The sequence below is a fragment of the Diceros bicornis genome, chromosome 15, assembly GCF_020826845.1.
Source record: "Diceros bicornis minor isolate mBicDic1 chromosome 15, mDicBic1.mat.cur, whole genome shotgun sequence".
NCBI lineage: Eukaryota > Metazoa > Chordata > Mammalia > Perissodactyla > Rhinocerotidae > Diceros > Diceros bicornis.
In genome coordinates this window covers 9,472,453-9,492,636 of record NC_080754.1, presented here as the reverse complement: position 1 = coordinate 9,492,636, position 20,184 = coordinate 9,472,453, and the positions used below count along the sequence as shown (strand labels likewise).

General features: G+C 39.8%; 1 protein-coding gene across 4 annotated transcripts in view; it reads left to right on the top strand.

The window, feature by feature from the left end:
- Positions 1-313: 313 nt before the first annotated feature.
- CBLB (Cbl proto-oncogene B) overlaps positions 314-20,184 on the top strand; it is a 199,431-nt gene continuing 179,560 nt past the window's right edge. For 2 of the 4 annotated variants that reach the window (XM_058555730.1, XM_058555729.1), the window contains exons 1-3: positions 314-379; positions 2,085-2,266; positions 14,993-15,243. In XM_058555730.1, the coding sequence (XP_058411713.1) occupies positions 2,099-2,266; positions 14,993-15,243 (419 nt within the window). In that variant the 5' untranslated portion in view covers positions 314-379; positions 2,085-2,098. Of the gene's footprint in view, positions 380-647; positions 740-2,084; positions 2,267-14,992; positions 15,244-20,184 lie in introns of those variants that run through there. The other 2 variants (XM_058555732.1, XM_058555731.1) reach the window with 1 other exon arrangement.

Genomic DNA, 20,184 nt, shown 5'->3' with positions numbered 1-20,184 from the left:
CTCTACATGAGGTTTACGCTTCATCTTCGAAGCTGGGTGACTCTTGCTCTTTTTCTGAAAACCAAGCAGCAGCAACGCCGTAGACCTGTTTGGCTGCTGTCCTGGGCGGAAGAGTTTGGCAGCCCTAGGGAGACGAAATTCCTCAGCCTCGGACCCGCCCAGAGTAGAGCAGTAACACCCTCAGCCACTCACTACTCTGTTGCTATGAAACAAAAGACGAGGAAGGCGAGCGAGGCAGGAAGTCCCGCCTCTTGGCCGCAGTCGGCTTCGGCTCCCGCTCCCAGCGCTCACGCCCACCCGCCCACTCCTTATTGGTCACCTCCCTAGTGCCTTGCATCCTCTCTTCCATTGTCTTTCTCTTTTCCTCTCTCGTTCTCGGGTGAGTCGAGCCCCCCTACTGCCCTCCGCGTCCCTTTCCATTTGGGACGTGCGGCGAGAGGGCCTTCCTTCGGGGCCATTGTGTACTGTGGCAGACGTGGACGGGGCGGCCGCGCGAGGAGGACGGGCGCCTCCCGCCCATTGGCGCCGCCAGCCGTCGGGCAGCGCCCGGGCGCGCGGGATTGGCCCGGCCGCGCGCGGCCCCGCCCCCGGCCCCGCCCGCTGCCGGGCTCTGTGTGTGTATCCTCCAGGGGTGGGGTGTCCAGCGAGTGGTCTCCTCCTCCAGCCGGTGCCGCTGCGGCGTCCCGCGGCCTCCCCGAGTCGGGCGGGCGGGGAGCGCGGGCGTGGAGTGGTCTTGACGGTAATTGTTGCGTTCCCCGTCTCCGGGGCCTGCGCTCCGGGGCGCTCCTTGGGGAGCGTGCTTCGCGGCGGCTCCACACTCCCTGCCCGGGCTCGCACGCACCCCGGGCTCGGGCGTGGAGCGGGACCCGCGCACACGCGTGTCTGCACGGCCGCGGCGCCGGGGGGCCGGGCGGGCAGGGGGCGCCGGGGGGCTCCGCGCTGCTTTCCGGCCAGGGGCGCCGGGGCATCCAGGCGCGGGCCACGGAGCGAGAGGGGACAGCCCCGGCTTCCAGCTGCCGCCGCCGCCGCCGTCACGGCTGAAGAGGGGTATTTAAAGACCGGAACCGGCCAGGGCCGGGAGGAGGAAGGGGAGCGAGGGAGCCGGGCGGCTGGGGTTGCAGACGCCCGGGAGGTGCCCACCGGGAGCCCAGTGCCGCGCGCCCGGGACGGACGGGGCTGCGGGCGCCGGCGGCGCCGGGGGCTACTGTGTCCTTTCTCGTCCAGCCGCCTCCCCCGGCTGGGGTCCGAGAGCGGCAGGGGTGGGACTGAGCAGGGAGGGGACACAGACGTCCCGAAACAAAGCTTCGGACCACCCACCCCACCCCACCGCCCTGGGTGAGACGAAAGGCCAGGAGCGAGAAAAGTGAACTCTCTGCTCCTTTCTGAGCCCGCTCGCTCTTGTCAGTGTCTCACTCTCTTTAAAACGGGTGGTTTGTTGGGTTATTGGACTCGTAACTTGGGGATAACTCCTCAGCGCGTTGGTTTCGAGAACTGTGTGTTCGCGTGTCCCTCTTCATGTGTCTGCACTTGGTGGTTTCAGCGGGGAAAATCCAAGTCCTAAGCCTTTGTTGACAACAGACGTGTCCCTTATGCTCGTGTAGAATAAGCTGTAGGTTTATGTAACTTGGCAAAATCTAACAGTGAAAGTGCGGTTTTTGAGTGAGGCTCCCAATCTGTTTTTTAAGGGCTTCAGTTCTCGTATTTTGAATTGGGAGTTAAGGCAGTGAGGGAGAGAACATTGTGTTCTTATCTAGTTGGAGGAAACCTCTGTGAGTTTTTTTTTTTTTTGCTATGAGTTGGGTATTAATCAAGCCTTCACTACGTGAAATGTGAGAAGGATGCATCTTTAACTCTTAGTGTTCCAAAAGCAAATCTAAGGTCATCGCTCCTAAACCTGTTTGGTGTGTGTAAAGATTGAGAGTGCAAATTCACATACTGTTGAAAAGTTGAATCTGGGACCCTGGCTTTTGTGCTCAACGATGGAGGAGGATGTAGTGGGTACAAGTTAATTTGTTCAGTTTTCTTTGGGGTAGATGTTTTCATGACCAACTAACTTTTCTTTTTCTTTAATCTGCCTTTCAAAGAACTAAGATTCCAGATGGCAAATTCTATGAACGGCAGAAACCCTGGTGGTCGAGGAGGAAACCCCCGAAAAGGACGAATTTTGGGTATTATTGATGCGATTCAAGATGCAGTTGGGCCCCCTAAGCAAGCAGCAGCAGATCGCAGGACTGTGGAGAAAACTTGGAAACTCATGGACAAAGTGGTAAGTTCTGTCTTCCTGTGCCTGTGCATAGCCCTGTTCACCCTGGATGTGGTTTCTCCGGTTCTATTTGTACTATTAATTAATAATAATTATTGTTATGGCAACAATGTTTTGATTCGCATTGACCATTTTTCCTACATCCATTCCGTGTGATTGGAAAAGTTAGATTCAGAGCAAAGACTTGTTTTTTCACCTTTTGTCCTACTCTTCAAAGTCCAAAGTTCCTCTATATGACTCAGATATGCAAAGTTTTTACTGTTGGCTGCTCTTTGTTGGTGCATGGCATAGAATAGTTTGGATGTGTTTGTTCTGTCTTATGTGAGGTTGTGTTGCTGTTGGATAACAAAATAATACAAGCAAGTAATTTAAGAAAAGTCTCTGATGGACCACTCATGGCAACCACAATGTATGATGCTGAGAATATTTACTGGGGAAAGAACCAGATTAGTCCTTAAGTGAGGAAGCAGTATTTGAGAGTTTCCATTTTCGTCTTTGAGAATTCATCTTCATTAAGAAACTTTTTTTTTCTGTTAATGGTAGAGTTACAGTTTCTTTCATCTATTCCATTTTGAAACAGGAAACCTTTTCGATTGCACATTGTTTATTGTGAAAGGAAAATTTATGATGGAGGTGGTGGGACTGAGAGTATCAGAAACCTCTGTGGTTTCTGCATGTTGCTTTCAGATGATCTACAATTTCACAAGAAGAAATCAGGCTGGATATCAGTACCCAGAGAAGTCTAGGCAACCTGAATATTTTACAGGGGTCTACTGAGACAACTAGCTGTCAGTGTCTTATCTTACTAAGTAGGATTATGTAATAAATATGGTTAAGATGTAGCTTGCTACTGTGCAAAATTAATAGTTCTTGCTTTTGAAGCAATAGTACCGCCCTTATATATTGGTGAATGTTTGTAGCACCTTATTGTTTTATTTCATAGATATTTGGGGATAATTAGCAATTTATAATGCAGGGCTCTTGATATTTTTGTAACTGCAGAAATGGAGGTGTAAAAAAATATTCCTTAGTAGGGATGTGCTGAAGCCTTCATGAACTCATATGGTGGCTGTCACCTTTACTTTGGTTTGTATCTGTGTGCAAACGTTTGCCACAAAAAGCCGCTGGCAGTGGTATTAGCAATACAGGAAAGTGATAAGATTTACTTTATTTTCATTTATCCTTATGGAAAGTACAGATGGAGAGATGACTGACAGCCCTGTTATTCTATGACCGGTTGTGCTAAATGCAGAGCCAGAATGTTTTTGCCAGATAAACATCCTTAGTTTTGGGCTTCAGTGTGACCTATTTAAGCTTCTGCCAATTTATTCAAATTGTGATATTAAAGTGCTCCAGACAGAATGATGTCATAGTGTCAGAACATTGCAACTTGCTGCTTGAGGTCGGGTTTTGATTGCATGGGATACTTAAGAATGAGGAGAATGCAGTTGGAAAAATTGCATATATCTGGCAGGCCCAATTCTAGCTGTCTTTGCTTTTCTAAAGAATATGCAATTGAAGGTCACTCTCATCACCAAAATCATTAGTTGGGCATAAGAGAAGGAATTTGAGGTTTTCTCTAACTTTCTGTCATATGAGTGGGCAAGAAATGGGTCAGATTCTATCAGGGAGCTGCTCCTCCCTCCTCGCCTTTGCTGAGTGGTCAACATTTGTGCATTTGTGAGTGTGTGTTAGAACATCAAGTGAGAGAGATTTATATAAGGAAGTGGCAAGCTGTAGTTAATATAATGTCATTTTTGAAACAAAAAATGTGTGCATAATTTTGGTCTGTAACTGATTGTTAACATAAGTTTTATCCACTTTTAATTATTTCACCATGGGTTATGGTAAAATAGATGGTTATTTGATAGTTAAGCTTCTGCCATTGTTTATTTTATTAACACTTCTGTGGGTTTGGGTTTAGCTTCTCCAGTTGAGAAGCTTGACTCATAAGGAAATCCGTTATCTACAGTCTCTCCTTAGTGGAGTGTGGGTGCAGGTGTTAGAAAGGTGCATTGTGTGGCCTTCCCATTTGTCTTCATTATTTGTCAAGGGTGAGAATTGTTGTGTTCATTTATGAATGCATTCATGGGCTTTGTGGAGAGAAATCACATAAATCATTGTGAAAGAGGTCAGTATGTTTATTGCTACTCTATCACACAGCAAGAAAAGGCATTGATAATTGCTAATTGGAAACATTTTATTTAATTGTATCATGCAGAAGCATCCCCCACACGTGTGTATCTTTTCTTCTTTATCAGTGGTGAAGGAAGTGGTTCATAATATCAACATTGTCCTGGTGATTACATCAGGAACTTTATTATTAGTCCAAAAGTTAATTCTTTGACACATTACCTAACTGTTTTGTGAAATAACTGCCATAGCATGAGTTTAGCTTGTGCATAATAGAAAATAGTAACTTTCAAGCCTAAGTAGTTATGTAAAAGACAGGGTTAAGTGTTTAATTAGCATTTTTTTCATTATGAAGCCTCTTCGACAAGAGCAGATCTTAGAAGTATAAATATGAAAAGAAGCTTCAAGTTCCGTGTGTCTCAGCCACCTACAAAGTAGAATGTTATTTTACAGGGAATCTGAAGCAGTCCTGGACTGTAGGGGAAATATCTAGTAAGTGAGTAGTTTCACCATTCCCAGGCCTCCAGAATTTAAAACGGTCAACTGAAATTTCAATTTCAGCTAACTGTTATGTTTTCAGAGGGCAGGCTTCCTATACAAGGTCGCAGAGTAGGAGGGAGTAATCACTCAGTTGTGTTCCTTGTAAGATGTAAAGTGTTTTGTAACAAAACATCAGGGGCACAGAGTTAGCATAGTACCTTTATTGAGGAAAAGAATAGTAGCCTGCCCCAAAGCATCCCATTTAGATGTATTTTCTGGCCTTAGCTCTGTGTGTCAGTGTTATGTCAATAGCTGACCCCACACTCTTCAAGTCAGTGGATGCCTGTGTGATACAGTGACGGGATTGTGACTCATGAATACACATCTAGGTTCAGATACCCCTGAAATGTGGAGTCTGTTCCAATGCTGTTACAGAGATGGAGTTTCTTAAACATTTCATAAACATTTATGGAGGGCCTACTATGCTCCTACTATTACTGGGGATGCAAAGCTAGACAAGACATCACTCTGCCCATGATCCATCCAGGAACCCAGAGACCAGCATGAGAGCCAGGCATAGAAATGGATAATTGCCACGTAGTATGGAAAGGGCTATAATACAGACCCGTACGAAGTACAGTGGGAGCAAAGTAGAGAACATCCACCTTGTTTTTCTGGCCACTGTTCAGACAGTTGTCTGTCTGGATTCCACTGGCCACTGCCTTTAGGAACAGCCTTATTGTACCCTGTTGGAAATGCTGAGGTGGGGGTAAGGAAATGATTGCTAATCAGTATGGTAGGAATGATCATTTTTTAATGTGAAGTTCCTGAGCATGGTTTTCACAGACGTCTTAGCCAGGTGATGGAAAATGAAAGAAACAATTTTCCATCTAATAGAGACTAAATGTACTGAACATACATAGATATTCAGGAAATTAAAAAATAATTAATTGATGCCAAAGAACAAAGCCAGTTGAGTACCTGCCTACGTTTTTGTCTTGCTGTCCTTGTCATTTATTTGAAATTACATTACTGCAGGAATTTTAAAAGCATTTAAAAAGTGGTGATGCCAAACAGCTTTTCCTGCCTTTTACCCTCAGTACATTTAGTTCATTTGTCAAGCTTGGAATATAATTCATTCTCTGTCTTCATAATTTCACTGCAACCATAATATATTTTAAAGTTTGTCAATCAAAGATGCTTGGATTATTATATACAGCTATTTTAAAAAATAAGAGTAAGTATTCTTTTCTAAGAAGAATTTCTTATACCTCTGCAAAATATTGCATGAGGAGTAAAACTGAGGTTTTGGAGGCCTATTGTTTGTGTCTGTTGGGTTTGAGAATGTCACCTTCCTTGGGCCCTTGGAACAGGGAATATCACTTATTTGAATTATTCTTCACCTATTTGCTTTTCCTCAGTGGAGTTATTCCGTGTTAACAGGATCATGGGCGCCAGTAGACTTGGGTGGATGATGACACAGTAAATGTCTGGGCAGTTTTGTTTAGTACTGAGTTAGGTTTTGAATTTGTGCTTAGATAAATGAAGTGTTCCCAAAGTTTGCTACTTGCCACTTCTAGGAAAAGCTTTTGATAGAAGTAAAAGATTTAAAGGCATTCTATCAAGAGTTAACTTGGTTCATCCTTGTGAAATAGGGCGTACACTTAACGGAAAGCTTAATCAGTTAATAATCTTTTAACTCTTATAAAATTTTAACCGTTCAGATTTTGAATCAACTTCTTCCTTTCTTTTAAAGTTGCTTTATATGCTATCTATTGATATCATCATTCATTTATCATATGTCAACTATGGAAAGGTAGAGATTTATAAATAACCCTGTCATCCTGTAGAATGTAGTAAGTGCTGTAATATGATATTAATAAAGTGCTGTGACTTAGCACACGGCAGAGGTGAATGTTGCTTGCTAGTGATGAAAGGCTGGTGTAGAATGCAGCATGGTGGCAGTACCATCTGGCTATTCTTGAGAGGATGTTTTGGATTCCAGCGAGGTGAAGGATGCGTCAGGCTGAAGGAATGATGGGTAAAGGGAGATGTTGAGTGAGAGAAGGAAAGTTAGAGAAAGGTGAAGAGACTCTGACTGTTCTGTCAAGGAATTAGGACTTTATGTATTTGGTAGACAGAGAACAGTTAAAATCTTTGAGCAGAGTGGGAAAATGTCAAGGCCATGCTATGATAGATTACTCTCTTGACTCTACAAAGGATGGATTAAGAGAAAAGAAACTTAAAAGTAGGAATAATGGTCAAGAGGAATTAAAATAGACTGGGCAAGAAATAATGAAGGGTTGAGCTGGAGACTTGACAGTAGGGATAGTGAATGTTGGTTCAAATGTGGCAGGCATTTTGGAGGTAAAATCTACAGGTCCTGGTGACCCTTCAGAGAGAGAGGATGAAAGAGAAGGTGAAGTGAAAGTGACTCTTGAGGTTTTCAGCCTAGTTGACTCTGAAAGCAGTGATGCCCTTAATGAGGTAAAGAACATAAGAAGAAAAAGAGGAAGCAAGGGAGTTGGTGCATAATAAGTTTGTTTTTGGCTGTGTTGAGTTCAACATGCCAGAGTGAAATCCATTTTGAAGTTAGAAAAATGAATGTGCAGTTCAAGAGAGCAGTTGAAACTAGAGACATCTGGTTGGTAGATATGGCGGTAAAGGTGGCATTTCAAGATGTAGAACAGCAAGAGATTTGCCAGGCAGAGCAGAAGGTGAGAGTCAAAGATGAAGTCGGAGATTGGAATTTTTGGCTGCGTCGGGGGGTTGTATCTATAATTAGATGGCAGTGAAGGAAAGAGAATCCTGTGAAGAGCGGTGATGAGAGAGGTAGGAGAAGAATTAGAGCATATTGATTTCCTGGGTAGACACAGCTTCAATAAGAAGAGAGTTTCAAATTCTGAGAAGACCAAGTTCAAGTTCAAGTGGAAAAAACCAAGCAGGGTGAAAATTTAAGAAGTCATTGAATTGCTCGAGTAGAGGCCATTGTTGATCTTTCAGAGTAGTTTCACTTATGTGATGGGGCTAGATTAAAAGTGTATGGATTATTTAAAATTGTTCTAGAACTACGACAACTAGTGAAAAGGAAGAAAGTTCTGATAGATAACTTGAGGGTTTCAGCAGAGCATAACTTTATGTGTGTGTGGGTGCTGTGGAGACGGGGAAGGGACGTAGGTAGAGAGTGATTTAAGGTGTAAGGGAAGAAGTACTGGTAAAGGGCATCTTAGATTACAGTGTGGGAGAGAAAGGTGAAAAGCATGTGGAAGAATAAACCTTGGTAGATAACTGTGACTTCCACTTAGACAAGAGAGAAGTAAGGAAATACACAGACGGGTTTGGAGGAAATTTGTAAATTTTTTGTTGGGTTGTCAGGAAGTGATTTAAGGCATCACATTTGTAATGTTTAAACCATGTTTTAGAATTGTGTATTGTAGAACAAACAATATATATTTTAACTAGTTTTCTAACAAGAGGGTAAATAAGTAAAAAATTGAAATGGAAATCAGTTCTTATCCTTTGTATTAAGATCATCTTAAAAACATGCTGTGACTTAAATGATGCCACAGCGCTATTTTTATCTACTCTGCTTGGGCATACAAATTTTTTTAAAATTTGTATTTGTTTCTTTAATATTTGTAAGTTGCTGATTTTTTCCTAGTAATGAAAAAAGCATTTTAAAAATATCCAACTATATTTTTAGCACTTTAACATAGTATATTTAAATAATTGTTAAGCTCACTCACACTATCTTTCAAGAGCAATAACAAAAGTTATTAGATTAAATGTCTGCCAGTTAAAAGATTCCACATCAGCTGAGTACTGATGTGCTGATTCCACATCAGAAGTACTGACCTTCTTTGCCTTATTTGCTGCTTTCCTGCACGAAACAGGAAACTTTTTAAGGGTTGCAGGTAGTATGAAGAACTTTGGGAGCTAAAAGAATTCTTAATGATCCCCACCAAGTGGTCAGTGCCCTTGGTCTAATTCTCATACTTCTGCAAAACCTGCAGGGATCTTACCATCTTGTGGTACAATATAAAACATGGAAGGAGAAGAAATAGTAAAAGGAGTGAGTGCCAACTGTGTGCCAGGTACTGTGCAGAGCACTCTGCATTTCTCTTCTAGGAATTGTAACATCCTAAGAGATTTCCAGAAGAGGAAACTGGTCCAAGGTTGTAAAGCTAGCAGATGGCAGGGCCAGATCCTAGGTTTGATTTATTCTAAGGTGATAGAATCTTGTTCATAGTAGCAAGATTCCAGCACACTGCTCCATGAAATGATACGATTCTTCCTCTTTCCATGAGAAGTAAATCAGAAAGATCTTTACCCCTTGATATGATCAAATTATTCTCCAGACTTTGTACTCATTTTTAGACATGTTTATTGAATATAGATGTGGATATCCTATTTGTAATATTACCTTACTTCTTCTGAGAGGTTCTTCCTTACCGTGTTCCTTGCCTCCTTTTATTCCTCCTTCCCTCCATTAAATATTTATTGCATATCTACTGTATGCAAGGCGGTCACCCTGGGGTAGTCTGGTGGTTAAGATTTGGCACTGCTGAGGCCTGGGTTCGCTTCCTGGTCAGGGAACCGTGCCACTGTCTGTTGGTTATCATACTGTGGCGGCTGCGTGATGCTGTGCTGCTGAAAGCTATGCCACTGGGATTTCAAACACCAGCAGGGTCACCCATGGTGGACAGGTTTCAGCAGAGCTTCCAGACTCAGACAGACTAGGAAAAAGAATCTGGCCACCCACTTCCAAAAAAGTTTGCCATGAAAACCCTGTGAATAGCAACGGAACCTTGTCTGATAGAGTGCTGGAAGGGGAGAGGATGGTGTGAAAAGACCGGGCAGGGTTCCCTCTGCTGTCCACAGGGGCGCTAGGAGTCGGACTTGAAGGCACTAACAACAAATTATATGCAAGATTCTACATTAGGTGATGGAAGATAGACCAGTGAGATAGATATGTTCTCTACCCTTAAGGAGGTTCTGTTCTCATTTAGAACAAAGATAGTGAACAAATGAATACGCAATCGATATTTTCATATATCAATCTTCTATAGAAACTTTCATCAAAAACTGTAAAGGAATTGTAGTTTCCCCCAAATCCTACTATAATTAATATACTAGACTCGTAACCAATTTTATATGCTAACCTTCTTGTTTGGCCCAATTAAAATTCTATGTAGAAAGAGTTTTGAATTATTTTTATACTTTTTACATATTATACTGTATTCATTTTTATACTTCTATATAGTTAGTGATGATTTGCTGAATTAAAATGGAAAGAACCCAAAGAACTCATAGATGCTCTTTATCATGACATACCTTTATGTAATTGCAATAAGGAACGTCTTATAACATTTATGTGAGGAGCACAGACAAGGGATTCTTTCAGGCCTTCCATACTGTCTTTAAAAAATGGGATATTTCACTTCATGGGTACATTACTTGATTTACTGTAACTGAATGCTCCCTGAAGTGAGGTGTGTTTTATAATGAAAGTCTTCTGTAGTATGGCACAATTCCTTACTGTTGAAGTTTCTGTTTGCTTCAGTAGAGTTTCTTTCATATGTTTCAGGGGCTGGTTTGAACCTTGTGTGCAAGAAATATGTTAGCTGACCTAATACCTCTTTGTTACCTTTTGGCTAGAAATTTTAATTAAGGCGTGGTCAGGAAACTCTTTAAATGCAAGAGTGTTCCAAGAATAATTAATGGCTTTGAAAATTTTTATAGCACTAGTAAATCCTGTGTTTATATTTGTGCCTTTGCTTTGATATGGTTGAATATATATTTTGTGTATGTGGGCATATATTCATGTATTTATTGAAATACATATATAGTATGTATAGATTAGACATATGTTTTTATTTATGTGAAACAATGAGGATGTGTACAGAGAGGTCTGCTTAAAAATCTTTACATACGTTTAAGCAGATACGACAGGCAGTTGTATGCTGTTATGGAGAGAGGGCCTGGCTCTTAAGTCCAGGCATCGGGGTTCTGAACAGTAGACTCAGCTAGGTTCCATTTCTGTGTTTCCCTATTGTCACGTCAAAAGGAGGGAGCTGGTCTTTGTGATCTGCAAGGTCCTCTTTAGCTCTAAAATCCTTTCAGTCAATGACTATGATGGAATTTTTAGCCTAATTCCAATACCAAATGTTTTGCCTTTTAGTTTAGAAGCAAAGAGTAACATTGCTAATGAACCAATCCTTTTATGCACCAGTTGGTGCCCCAGAAAGTTCTCGATTGTATAATGTGACTGCAGATTTGTTCTTTTTTGAAAGATCTTCTCTGTTGGGACCTGCTTTCATTCAGGGAGAGACTTAGATATTTCTAGAAGAGGTCTAGGTGTTTGAATCTGAACTTGAGCCTTGTGGTGAGCCTGATTTTTCTCCTTAATATATTGTTTTTAGAAAAGCAATTTTTCTTTCCTTGGCTTTCACAGTTCCTTGCACATAGCAGGCACTCAGTAGATATTTATTGAATAGAATTGAATTTGACCTGCTTAGAAGTCATAGTCCTGGTATAGGGTTATTCATTTTCAGCGGGAGCTGTCATAAATCACAGAGTTTAATACTAATCCAACTGATGAACTGCACACTCAGCGGCATACTATGGTTCAGCATTGTATGTTGCACTTTCCCGGCTGCCAATGTAGACAACTGTGTGGCCTAGAAGGGCTTGATGAACTGACTCTCGCCTATTTCAGACCTACTTGGACCACCCACCCATGGGCTTCCTGTGCCCCCACCTTTTAGAATGACTGCACCGACTCCTCTCTCAACTTACCCTGCTCTCTGGTGCCTCTCAAGCTGTAGCACACCCCTTTGCCTAGAATATTGCTTTTGCAAATTTAGGCATGCCTTTCCCTATGCTCCCATGTCAAGCTGTGAGTGAGCTGCTGTTTTTTCCTCTAGCACTTTGTACTCCCTTCCATTAAGTCCCTTGTAATTCTTTGTTAAACCACCAGTCTTTTTCACTAGAAAACTCCTTGAGGACAGGTCTGTGATTTATTCCATCCTGTATTCCCTACGGCCTGAAACAATGCCTGACACATAAACGTTTGTAGAATTAACAAATGGGTCCTGAAGTTCATGTAAATTTGCAAATGGAATAAAATAAAAATGTAAATGAGTTTTGCCAGGGATCATTAATTATATGCCTAATTCTAATTAAATTGTGATACACTTAAAAATAAGATCAGCCTGAGATTCAGAAGATGCAGACTCTTGTTGGATTAATGATTTTTTAATAGTCCTTAATCTTTGTAGTTCTTAGTTTCTTTATCTGAAAATGAATGGATTGGACAGGATCTTTACAAAGATCCCTTAGAGCAAGAATTACATTGCTCCTAAGTTAATTATACAGAACTAGGTCTCTTCTGCCAGACTCCTCGAGGCAGGAAGTGTGTTTTAGTCATCTGTAGTTTCCTGGCACTAAGCTCAGTGCCTGGTATATAGTAGTTATTCAAACAATTTTACTGAATAAAGCAATACATTCTCAGATAGAATTACCATTTAAATAAAGCAAGTGAGAAAAAGGTCAGGTAGAGAATAGTAAATTAAAAATCTATAATGCTTAAAAAAATCTATTAAAGGATACTTATTTGGAATGTCTGAAAATAATATCTGAGAAATTTTTTATCAGTTAAAAAATTCACCAGTGGAGGAAATGAATTTGAAACTGCCTAGTTCCCTAACTACAAGTTAATAATTTGTCAATCTGTGACATGTTGTACCAAGTTTTATGTTGCTGAAGTTAAACTGTAGCCTGCTATAGGATGTTGGTGGTGCTATTTTTGGAATTTGGGTATACTTGTGATACTGTCTTTTAGTTTTAAGAATTAAAAAAATTATGTCCTATTTCAACCAGGATTTGTTAAATCATTGACATATTTGGGATGTCATTAGTCTCTAGGGCAGAATGAGTTTCTCTGATTATATCAAAGTGTCACAAAAATGAAGAGGGTGAAAAAGCTTTATCAGCCCTTTTAACTATACTTCAGTAAAGATTTGGCATTATTTAATAAATTAGATGCCCTCTTGCCTTTCCAAGAATTTCTTTAGGAGATCAAAATAATATTCTTGCATTTAAACAATGCTTATACCTTTGGGTTATTGATTTGAATACTAGTGTAGTTCCATCATGAAAATAAGGAAGTAATAGAACCATACTCTTTATGTGTAAAAAATATGTGTAAAGTATTCCAGAATCAACCAAACCATCTATATATCCATTTATTACTTCTGTACCATATGCTAGACAATTCTGTTTTAGGCACTATATACAAAGAACAGGAAGATATGATAATGCCCTTGGTTAATGTGAGAAATAGTTCTCTTAAATTAGGGGCTGATGCTTGATAGTTTGAGCCAGATTTTTCTCCCCACAAACAAATGATATGATTATTTCTTAAAGAAAGCAAGTGAGATAGTAAGTTTAAGAATACTTTTCTCGTTTGCTGTTTCCTTGTTTGTTGTGTTTGTGGTTCTTCGAATTATTATTGTTCAACTGTTTTCTATTTGGCCCAAGCACTTTTATGAGGACCCAGGAGTGGATCCATGTTTGTGGGACCTGAAATTTGGAGGGATTTCAGGTTTAAAATTCTAAAAAGAAAAAGAATACAGAAGTACAGTTACAAAATTACATATGGAAGTGAATTTTTTATAGAACGATGAAAAAGTCACAAGAAGTTATAAATTAAAAAAATGTTAAATCCATAAACATCCGAGAAATAATCTCAACTCTGTACATCTCGTACTTTGATTCTCTTCCATTGGCCACCTATGCTTCCAGTCCTGCGTACCAAAATTTGAACTGGACCTTCCTGCTCCGCTGCTGGGCTAGTCAGCACCATGGGCGCCTGAAGCATTCCTGAAGCCATTCTTTTATCACAACAGCTGACAGTAATTTCACTAGTTATAGAAGTGACCGTGCATTTCACATGTACCCCCACTAAAGCCAAACTAAATGTATCTCCAACTCAGATTCCCATTGGCCAGATTCTAAAAATGCCCATGGTCACTCCAGTGCCATGTAGTAGGAGGTTTAGTGGGGTGAAGGGAAGTCATACTGGAAAAAGAGAAATCTTAACCAAGTGTGTCTAAAATATCTTGTTCTTGAAAATTTTGCAAAAAAATATATGGTGAAGGCCTTAGAAGAGGGCTGAGAAGCTTAGGCTTCACTAGCTTCTCTGTGAATCTGCCTTTCTATGTACATTTGCTTTTTGTAAGTGTGAGCACCTTTACGCTGTGGATGCCCTTATGCAATTCCTAATGATTTCATTAAAAAAAATTATTCAATTGGTTGGTTCCTTATGCCCTGGTTTGAGGGGTAAGAATGAGATGGGTTAACTTACTTCTGACCAAATCACGTGAACATGTAGAAGTGAATATAGTAGTTGAATTACTACCTTTTTCTGTGAGCAGAAGGTATTTTCAGTTCTGCAGGCAGCCCTGAACGCCCCAGTGGCTGGGTGGCACCTGATGGGATGACTGAACCGTTACGTAGCACGTGTTTAGAGGGCATGGGAGATGATGTGGGGAGGTGGAAAAGACTTGTTCTGGCCTGACACCCATTTACTGCTTAATAACTTAGTTATTAAAATTGCACCTCTTTGTTTTATTCTCAGGGTTCAGGCATAATACACCAAAACATTGATTAAAATCTATGAAAGAGCTTTAGCTGGGAGTTCAGTGTAATAAAATAATAACTAAATATGAGACATTGGTTGCCAGCAGAAGAGGCCTATTTCCTCATTTTTATTTTAAAAAGAGACTGTTATTTGTATACAGTAATTAGCACACTGGAGTTGTATTAAGCCACGAACAATGGAACATTGTAAAAGAGAGATTGAAAACTTTAGGAGTTGAAAGTAAAGGTATGACACAGAAAAAACTAAATGACAGGAGAAGAAAATAGGATTTAATTATATTAAGACAGATGCAAATATTTGCCACTTCTTTGTAGATGGGAGATAGTAATTTTAACATCAAAATTTATATTATGGAAAATGAAGAAATAGTACATAGTTGGATAAATTTCCCATTTTTCTATGAAAGAAATTATTGTGGTTCATATGAAAATGTTTTTTGTCTTTGTTTTTAGGTCAGACTGTGCCAAAATCCCAAACTTCAGTTGAAAAATAGCCCACCATATATACTTGATATTTTACCTGATACATATCAGCATTTGCGACTTATATTGAGTAAATATGATGACAACCAGAAACTTGCCCAACTCAGTGAGAATGAGTATTTTAAAATCTACATTGATAGTCTAATGAAGAAGTCAAAACGCGCAATAAGACTCTTTAAAGAAGGCAAGGAGAGGATGTACGAGGAGCAGTCACAAGACAGGTAAGAATGTTTCAGATTTTATTTTTCTTAGTGTTAAAGTCATTTATGTTGCTTTTTTTGCTTCATAGTTAGCATAAATGTCACCGTGTATTTGTTTTGGGGGAGATGTCATTACATTTGTGTATTTGCTTTTCACATTATTTAAACTTCATAGTTTTATATAAATTTCTTTATGATAATAGCTAGTTCATGAGACAGTGTTTTTTTTTTTTTTTTTTTTTTGGGCAGGGAAAGATTCACCCTGAGCTAACATCTGTTGCCAATCTTCCTCTTTTTTTTTTTTTCCTCCCCAAAGCCCCGGTGCATGGTTGTATATTCTAGTTGCAAGTCGTTCTAGTTCTTCTACCTGAGCCGCGGCCACGGCATGGCAACTGACAGACAGGTGGTGTGGTTCCTTGACGGGGAAACAAACTCAGGCCGCCAAAGTGGTGAGAGCACCAAACTTCAACCACTAGGCCATCTGGGCTGGCGCCAGTCTTCTTTTTTTTTTAATAGACTTTATTTTTTAGAGCAATTTTAGGTTTATAGAAAAATTACTCAGAAAGTACAGAGTTCCCATTTATCCCCCCCCGGCCCCCATGCAGTTTCTCCTCTTATTAATATCTTGCATAGTGTGGTACGTGTGTTACAATTGATGAGCCAGGTATTGAGATAGTATTAACTAGCATTCATAGTTTATATCAGGGTTCACTTTGTGTTACACAGTTCTATGAGTTTGGACAAATGTGTAATGTCGTGTATCTACCATTACAGTGTCATGTAGAATAGTTTCACTGCCCTGAAAATGCCCTGTGCTCCACCCATTCATTGCCTCCCGACCCCCCACCCTCACCACACAGCTCCTGAACCCCTGGCAACCGCTGATCTTTTTACTCTCTTTGTAGTTTTGCCTTCTTCAGAATATCATATGGTTGAAATCATATAATATGTAACTTTTTTCAGACTGGCGTCTTGCACGTAACAATATGCGTTTAAGGTTCCCTCCTGTCTTTTCATAGCTTGATAGCTCATTTCTTTTTATCACTGAATAATACTCCATTACATGTAGTTTTTTTGTCCATTCACCTATTGAAGGATCTCTTGGTTGCTTCCAGTTTTTGGCAATTATGTATAAAGCTGCTGTAAATATGCAAAAGCAGGTTTTTGTGTGGACATGAGCTTTGAGCTCTTTTGTATAAGTACCTAGGAGCATGAATGCTGGATCTTTTGGTAAGCCTATGTTTAGCTTTGTAAGAAACTCGCAGACTATCTTCCAAAGTGGCTGTACGGTTTTGCATTCCCGTCAGCAATGAATGAGAGTTCCTGGTGCTCCATATCCACCAGCATATGGCATTGGAGACAGTGTCTTTAAGACACAGTCTCAACTGGATGGGTGTATGTGTGGTCGTTGTGGGTGGGAGATGTAGCTTCAATTCTCATACTTTGACTGCTAAGTGAGGACTGGACTGGGGTGGCAAAGACTGAAGTGACATCAACTGAATCCTCATTTTATAGCCTGGATTCTTGACTTAGAGACTCATCATTAAAGTTTGTTGTTTGTTAAATTTCATAATCTATCTTAAACCAAAAAAAGAAAATAATAGAGTTTTCCATATCTTGGATATATTAAATATATCTAGAATATTCACTGATAGTGATAGTCTATTTAGATTTCCAAATTGGAAAACAAATATTAATTAAAATACATAATGTCTTAACATAGTTTAGTTGAATTTTAGTTTAAGACACTTAACGTCTCTGGATTTTGGTTTCCTTACATATAGGAAAACCTCTAAGAAACCTCTAATGTTTCTTTCAGGTCTGAAAAACTAACCTCGTTTAGTCTAATAAAACATAGGGTGGTATAATAGAAAATTCAGTTATGTAGGTATGTAGACTCTGAAGTTGTCTGTAAATACCAGCCAAACAAACAGAGTGAGTAAGACCATCAAATTCAAACATAGAAAAACCCTCTGCCAAATGTAAAATGACATAAATATTTACTTATTTATTATTTGCTCTCTAAATTAGTGATGACCCTCACATAATCATAGGAGTCTAACCAGTTATGTAACTGTGGGCTTGTCACTTCATATTCTTGGACCACAGTTTACACATCTTGAGGGTGGTGAATCGTCCAGTTGCTTTTTAGCTTTAAAGCTCTGAGACTGTCTCCAGGAATACCAAGGGGAATTTGAATCGCCACAAGGTACCAGAAGTAAGGTAGAGAAATAGCATAGTGATTGTTTATTCTTACAGACCTTTCACGAATGGCCAAGGTTATGAGAAGTCAGATGTTGATGTTTAGAACTCTATTTTCACTTTGTAGTTCTACCATCGCTCTGATAAAACTAAGTTGTTTTACAAGTATATTTATACTTCCTATTGAAATTTAGTAGCCCTGAAATTCTTCCTGATTCAGCAAAATAATCCTTTAAATTTTAATTTTTAGGGTATGAGAACCATGAGAAGGTGTGTGACTTGTAGGTCTAGGAATTTGAGTGGATACAGTGTTTTAATTGGCTGTAGTAGTATGTGACGTGGTAAACTTGTATCCCACTTTTACATCTTCTTTAGAAACTTGAAACATTTTCTAACTCAGTAGATGTCTTATAATTACCATTTCATTTATAAATTTTGATATTTTTTGGCTTTTTATATGGGAGCATATCATGGAGAAATCTCTATAAATTTTGGTTGATTGCCTGTAGATTTCCATAGGTAATGATAGATTGCATAATAATGCTGACTGATCACATTGAGACAAGTCTGTAAATTCTATGTTTTAAGTGTTCAGGTAAATTTTTTCACTCTCCTAAATTCAATCCTTGGACAAAGTTCATTAGTTTCTGTGCTGGTATAGCATATTCCTTATTGAATTTTACTGTCATCCATGTTCCATTTTCTGATAGTGTTCTGTGGCCAGCTGTATTTATGCAAAACTTACATTTGATACATGTTTAGTCATAATTCATGATAATGTACCATCCTTGATACACCATAACAAGGACATAGATTTTTGATTTAAGTTTCTTTTGGTAGTATTATATTTTTACACGTTCATTTCCAGGTTCCCTTTGAGTTTCAAATGCAAACCGAGGCTAATGTGTGCCGTCGTACGTGGAACTCTGGGACATTTTGCTGAACAGAATATAAAAGAAACTTCTTAGAATTTTCTCATGGTTGTTAGGCAACAGAGTAGTCTGTGTGGTAGAATGACTTATCTAATATGTATGACACCTGATTATTGGGAATATTATAAATTCTCTGAACAGTGTTTGTGCAGATAATGTCACTAGGGACATTAGTATAATTAAGCTGAAAGTGAAGGGGACAGGAATAGTAGAAATAGTAGTTTGAAGTTCATTGACTAAAGCAGCATTGCCCAGAGTGATTATATACGTTATTGAAGAAAATTGTGCTGGATGAGTTCATGAATCAGAATGTTTATTTTAACGTTCCTGTTGTGTCAAAAATAAACTTCTTTGTGAATTTGTTTTAAATGTAAGGGCAAATGGGAAAAATTCTGGTATCAGTTTTAAACTAGCTCTGTTTTAATTGATTGCTAAAATATGAGTAGCCTGAATTTTTAAAGCAATTTCACATAAATGTGACAAATATAATAACAAGTAGAAAAAAAGTAAATATAGCAAATAGCATACAATGTTTTTCCTGTGTAGAAGGCGAGGGGCAGAAATTATAGTTAGATAAATGTATTTGCTACTGAAATAGGTGTTACGGGCATAGTGCAAGCCTCTTATTTTGAGAATGGGTGGAATAATGATTTCTGGGAGAGGCAAGCCACATGCCCCACTTGACTTTTACAGTAAACCTCTTCCTTCTCTAGTATCACTTGTCCCGAGCTTTTGTTTTTTTTTTCTTTTTTTCCCTACAAACAATCGAACCTCACACTGACTTGGTGCTTCTCCAGCCGAGTGTCTTGACCATTCAGAGCTGGTATTTCTGGGAAGAGTAATTCAGTGATTTCTGGCACACATAAAGTTTTCATGTGTATGTGTGGACTAGGGGTTGGGGATCATGTAGAGAAGGGAGAATTTATAGTTTCAAGCCCAGAGAAGAGGAGAAACTTTTTATCATATTAAAGTTTTCGTGACAAAAGTCAAAATGGGTGTGGGGCCGGCCCAGTGGCACAAGCAGTTGGGTGTGCGCTCTCTGCTGCGGCGGCCCGGGGTTCGCAGGTTCAGATCCCGGGCGCGCACCAACACACTGCTTGTCAAGCCATGCTGTGGCGGCGTCCCACATAAAGTGGAGGAAGATGGGCACAGATGTTAGTCAAAATGGGTGTGAAGCAGGTGCCCTTTCTTCGGTGGTTTGACAGGCAGTTTCCTCAGTGAACCATTTTAATAGTAAAATTGACTCTTTCATATAAGAAGGTATGTATAAATCACCTGCTCTGCCAGGCCTGGTGTTGGACACTGTCTTTTTTGACAACACGCAGAGGTGATGGCCCAAGGATATTCAGATTTTCCATGTTTGAGAACTGCTTCAGTGAACCAGAGTGCTGTGACCCGATTTTCCCTCCCACACTCTGGTTTACCACCGCTGAAACAAAACCCGAGTCAACTGAGGTGGAAAAATAGCTGTGCGTTTGATAACCTAGCTGTGAAGAAAATAAAGGCTTTTAAAAAATTCATGCCGGAGAGTAATACATTGATGTTGTCTTATTAATAATGCCATTTCCAAGCCCCTGGACCACCCCTTATGCACATGCTTTGTAGAAAACAAATCAGAGTTTGTATGGTTTGTGTAATAACATTCATTCCAATTAAGATTTTAAAAAAATATTTTGACATGAAAAAATTAGTCCTAGAAGATGCTAGCCTTTATTTGAAATCCATTGGGAGCATCAGGCAAAAATCTTTTTCTCCATTGACCATTTGGCTGAACAAAGAAAAATGTAGAACCTGCTACATTAATACAATGCCTTTCCCCCTAAAACAC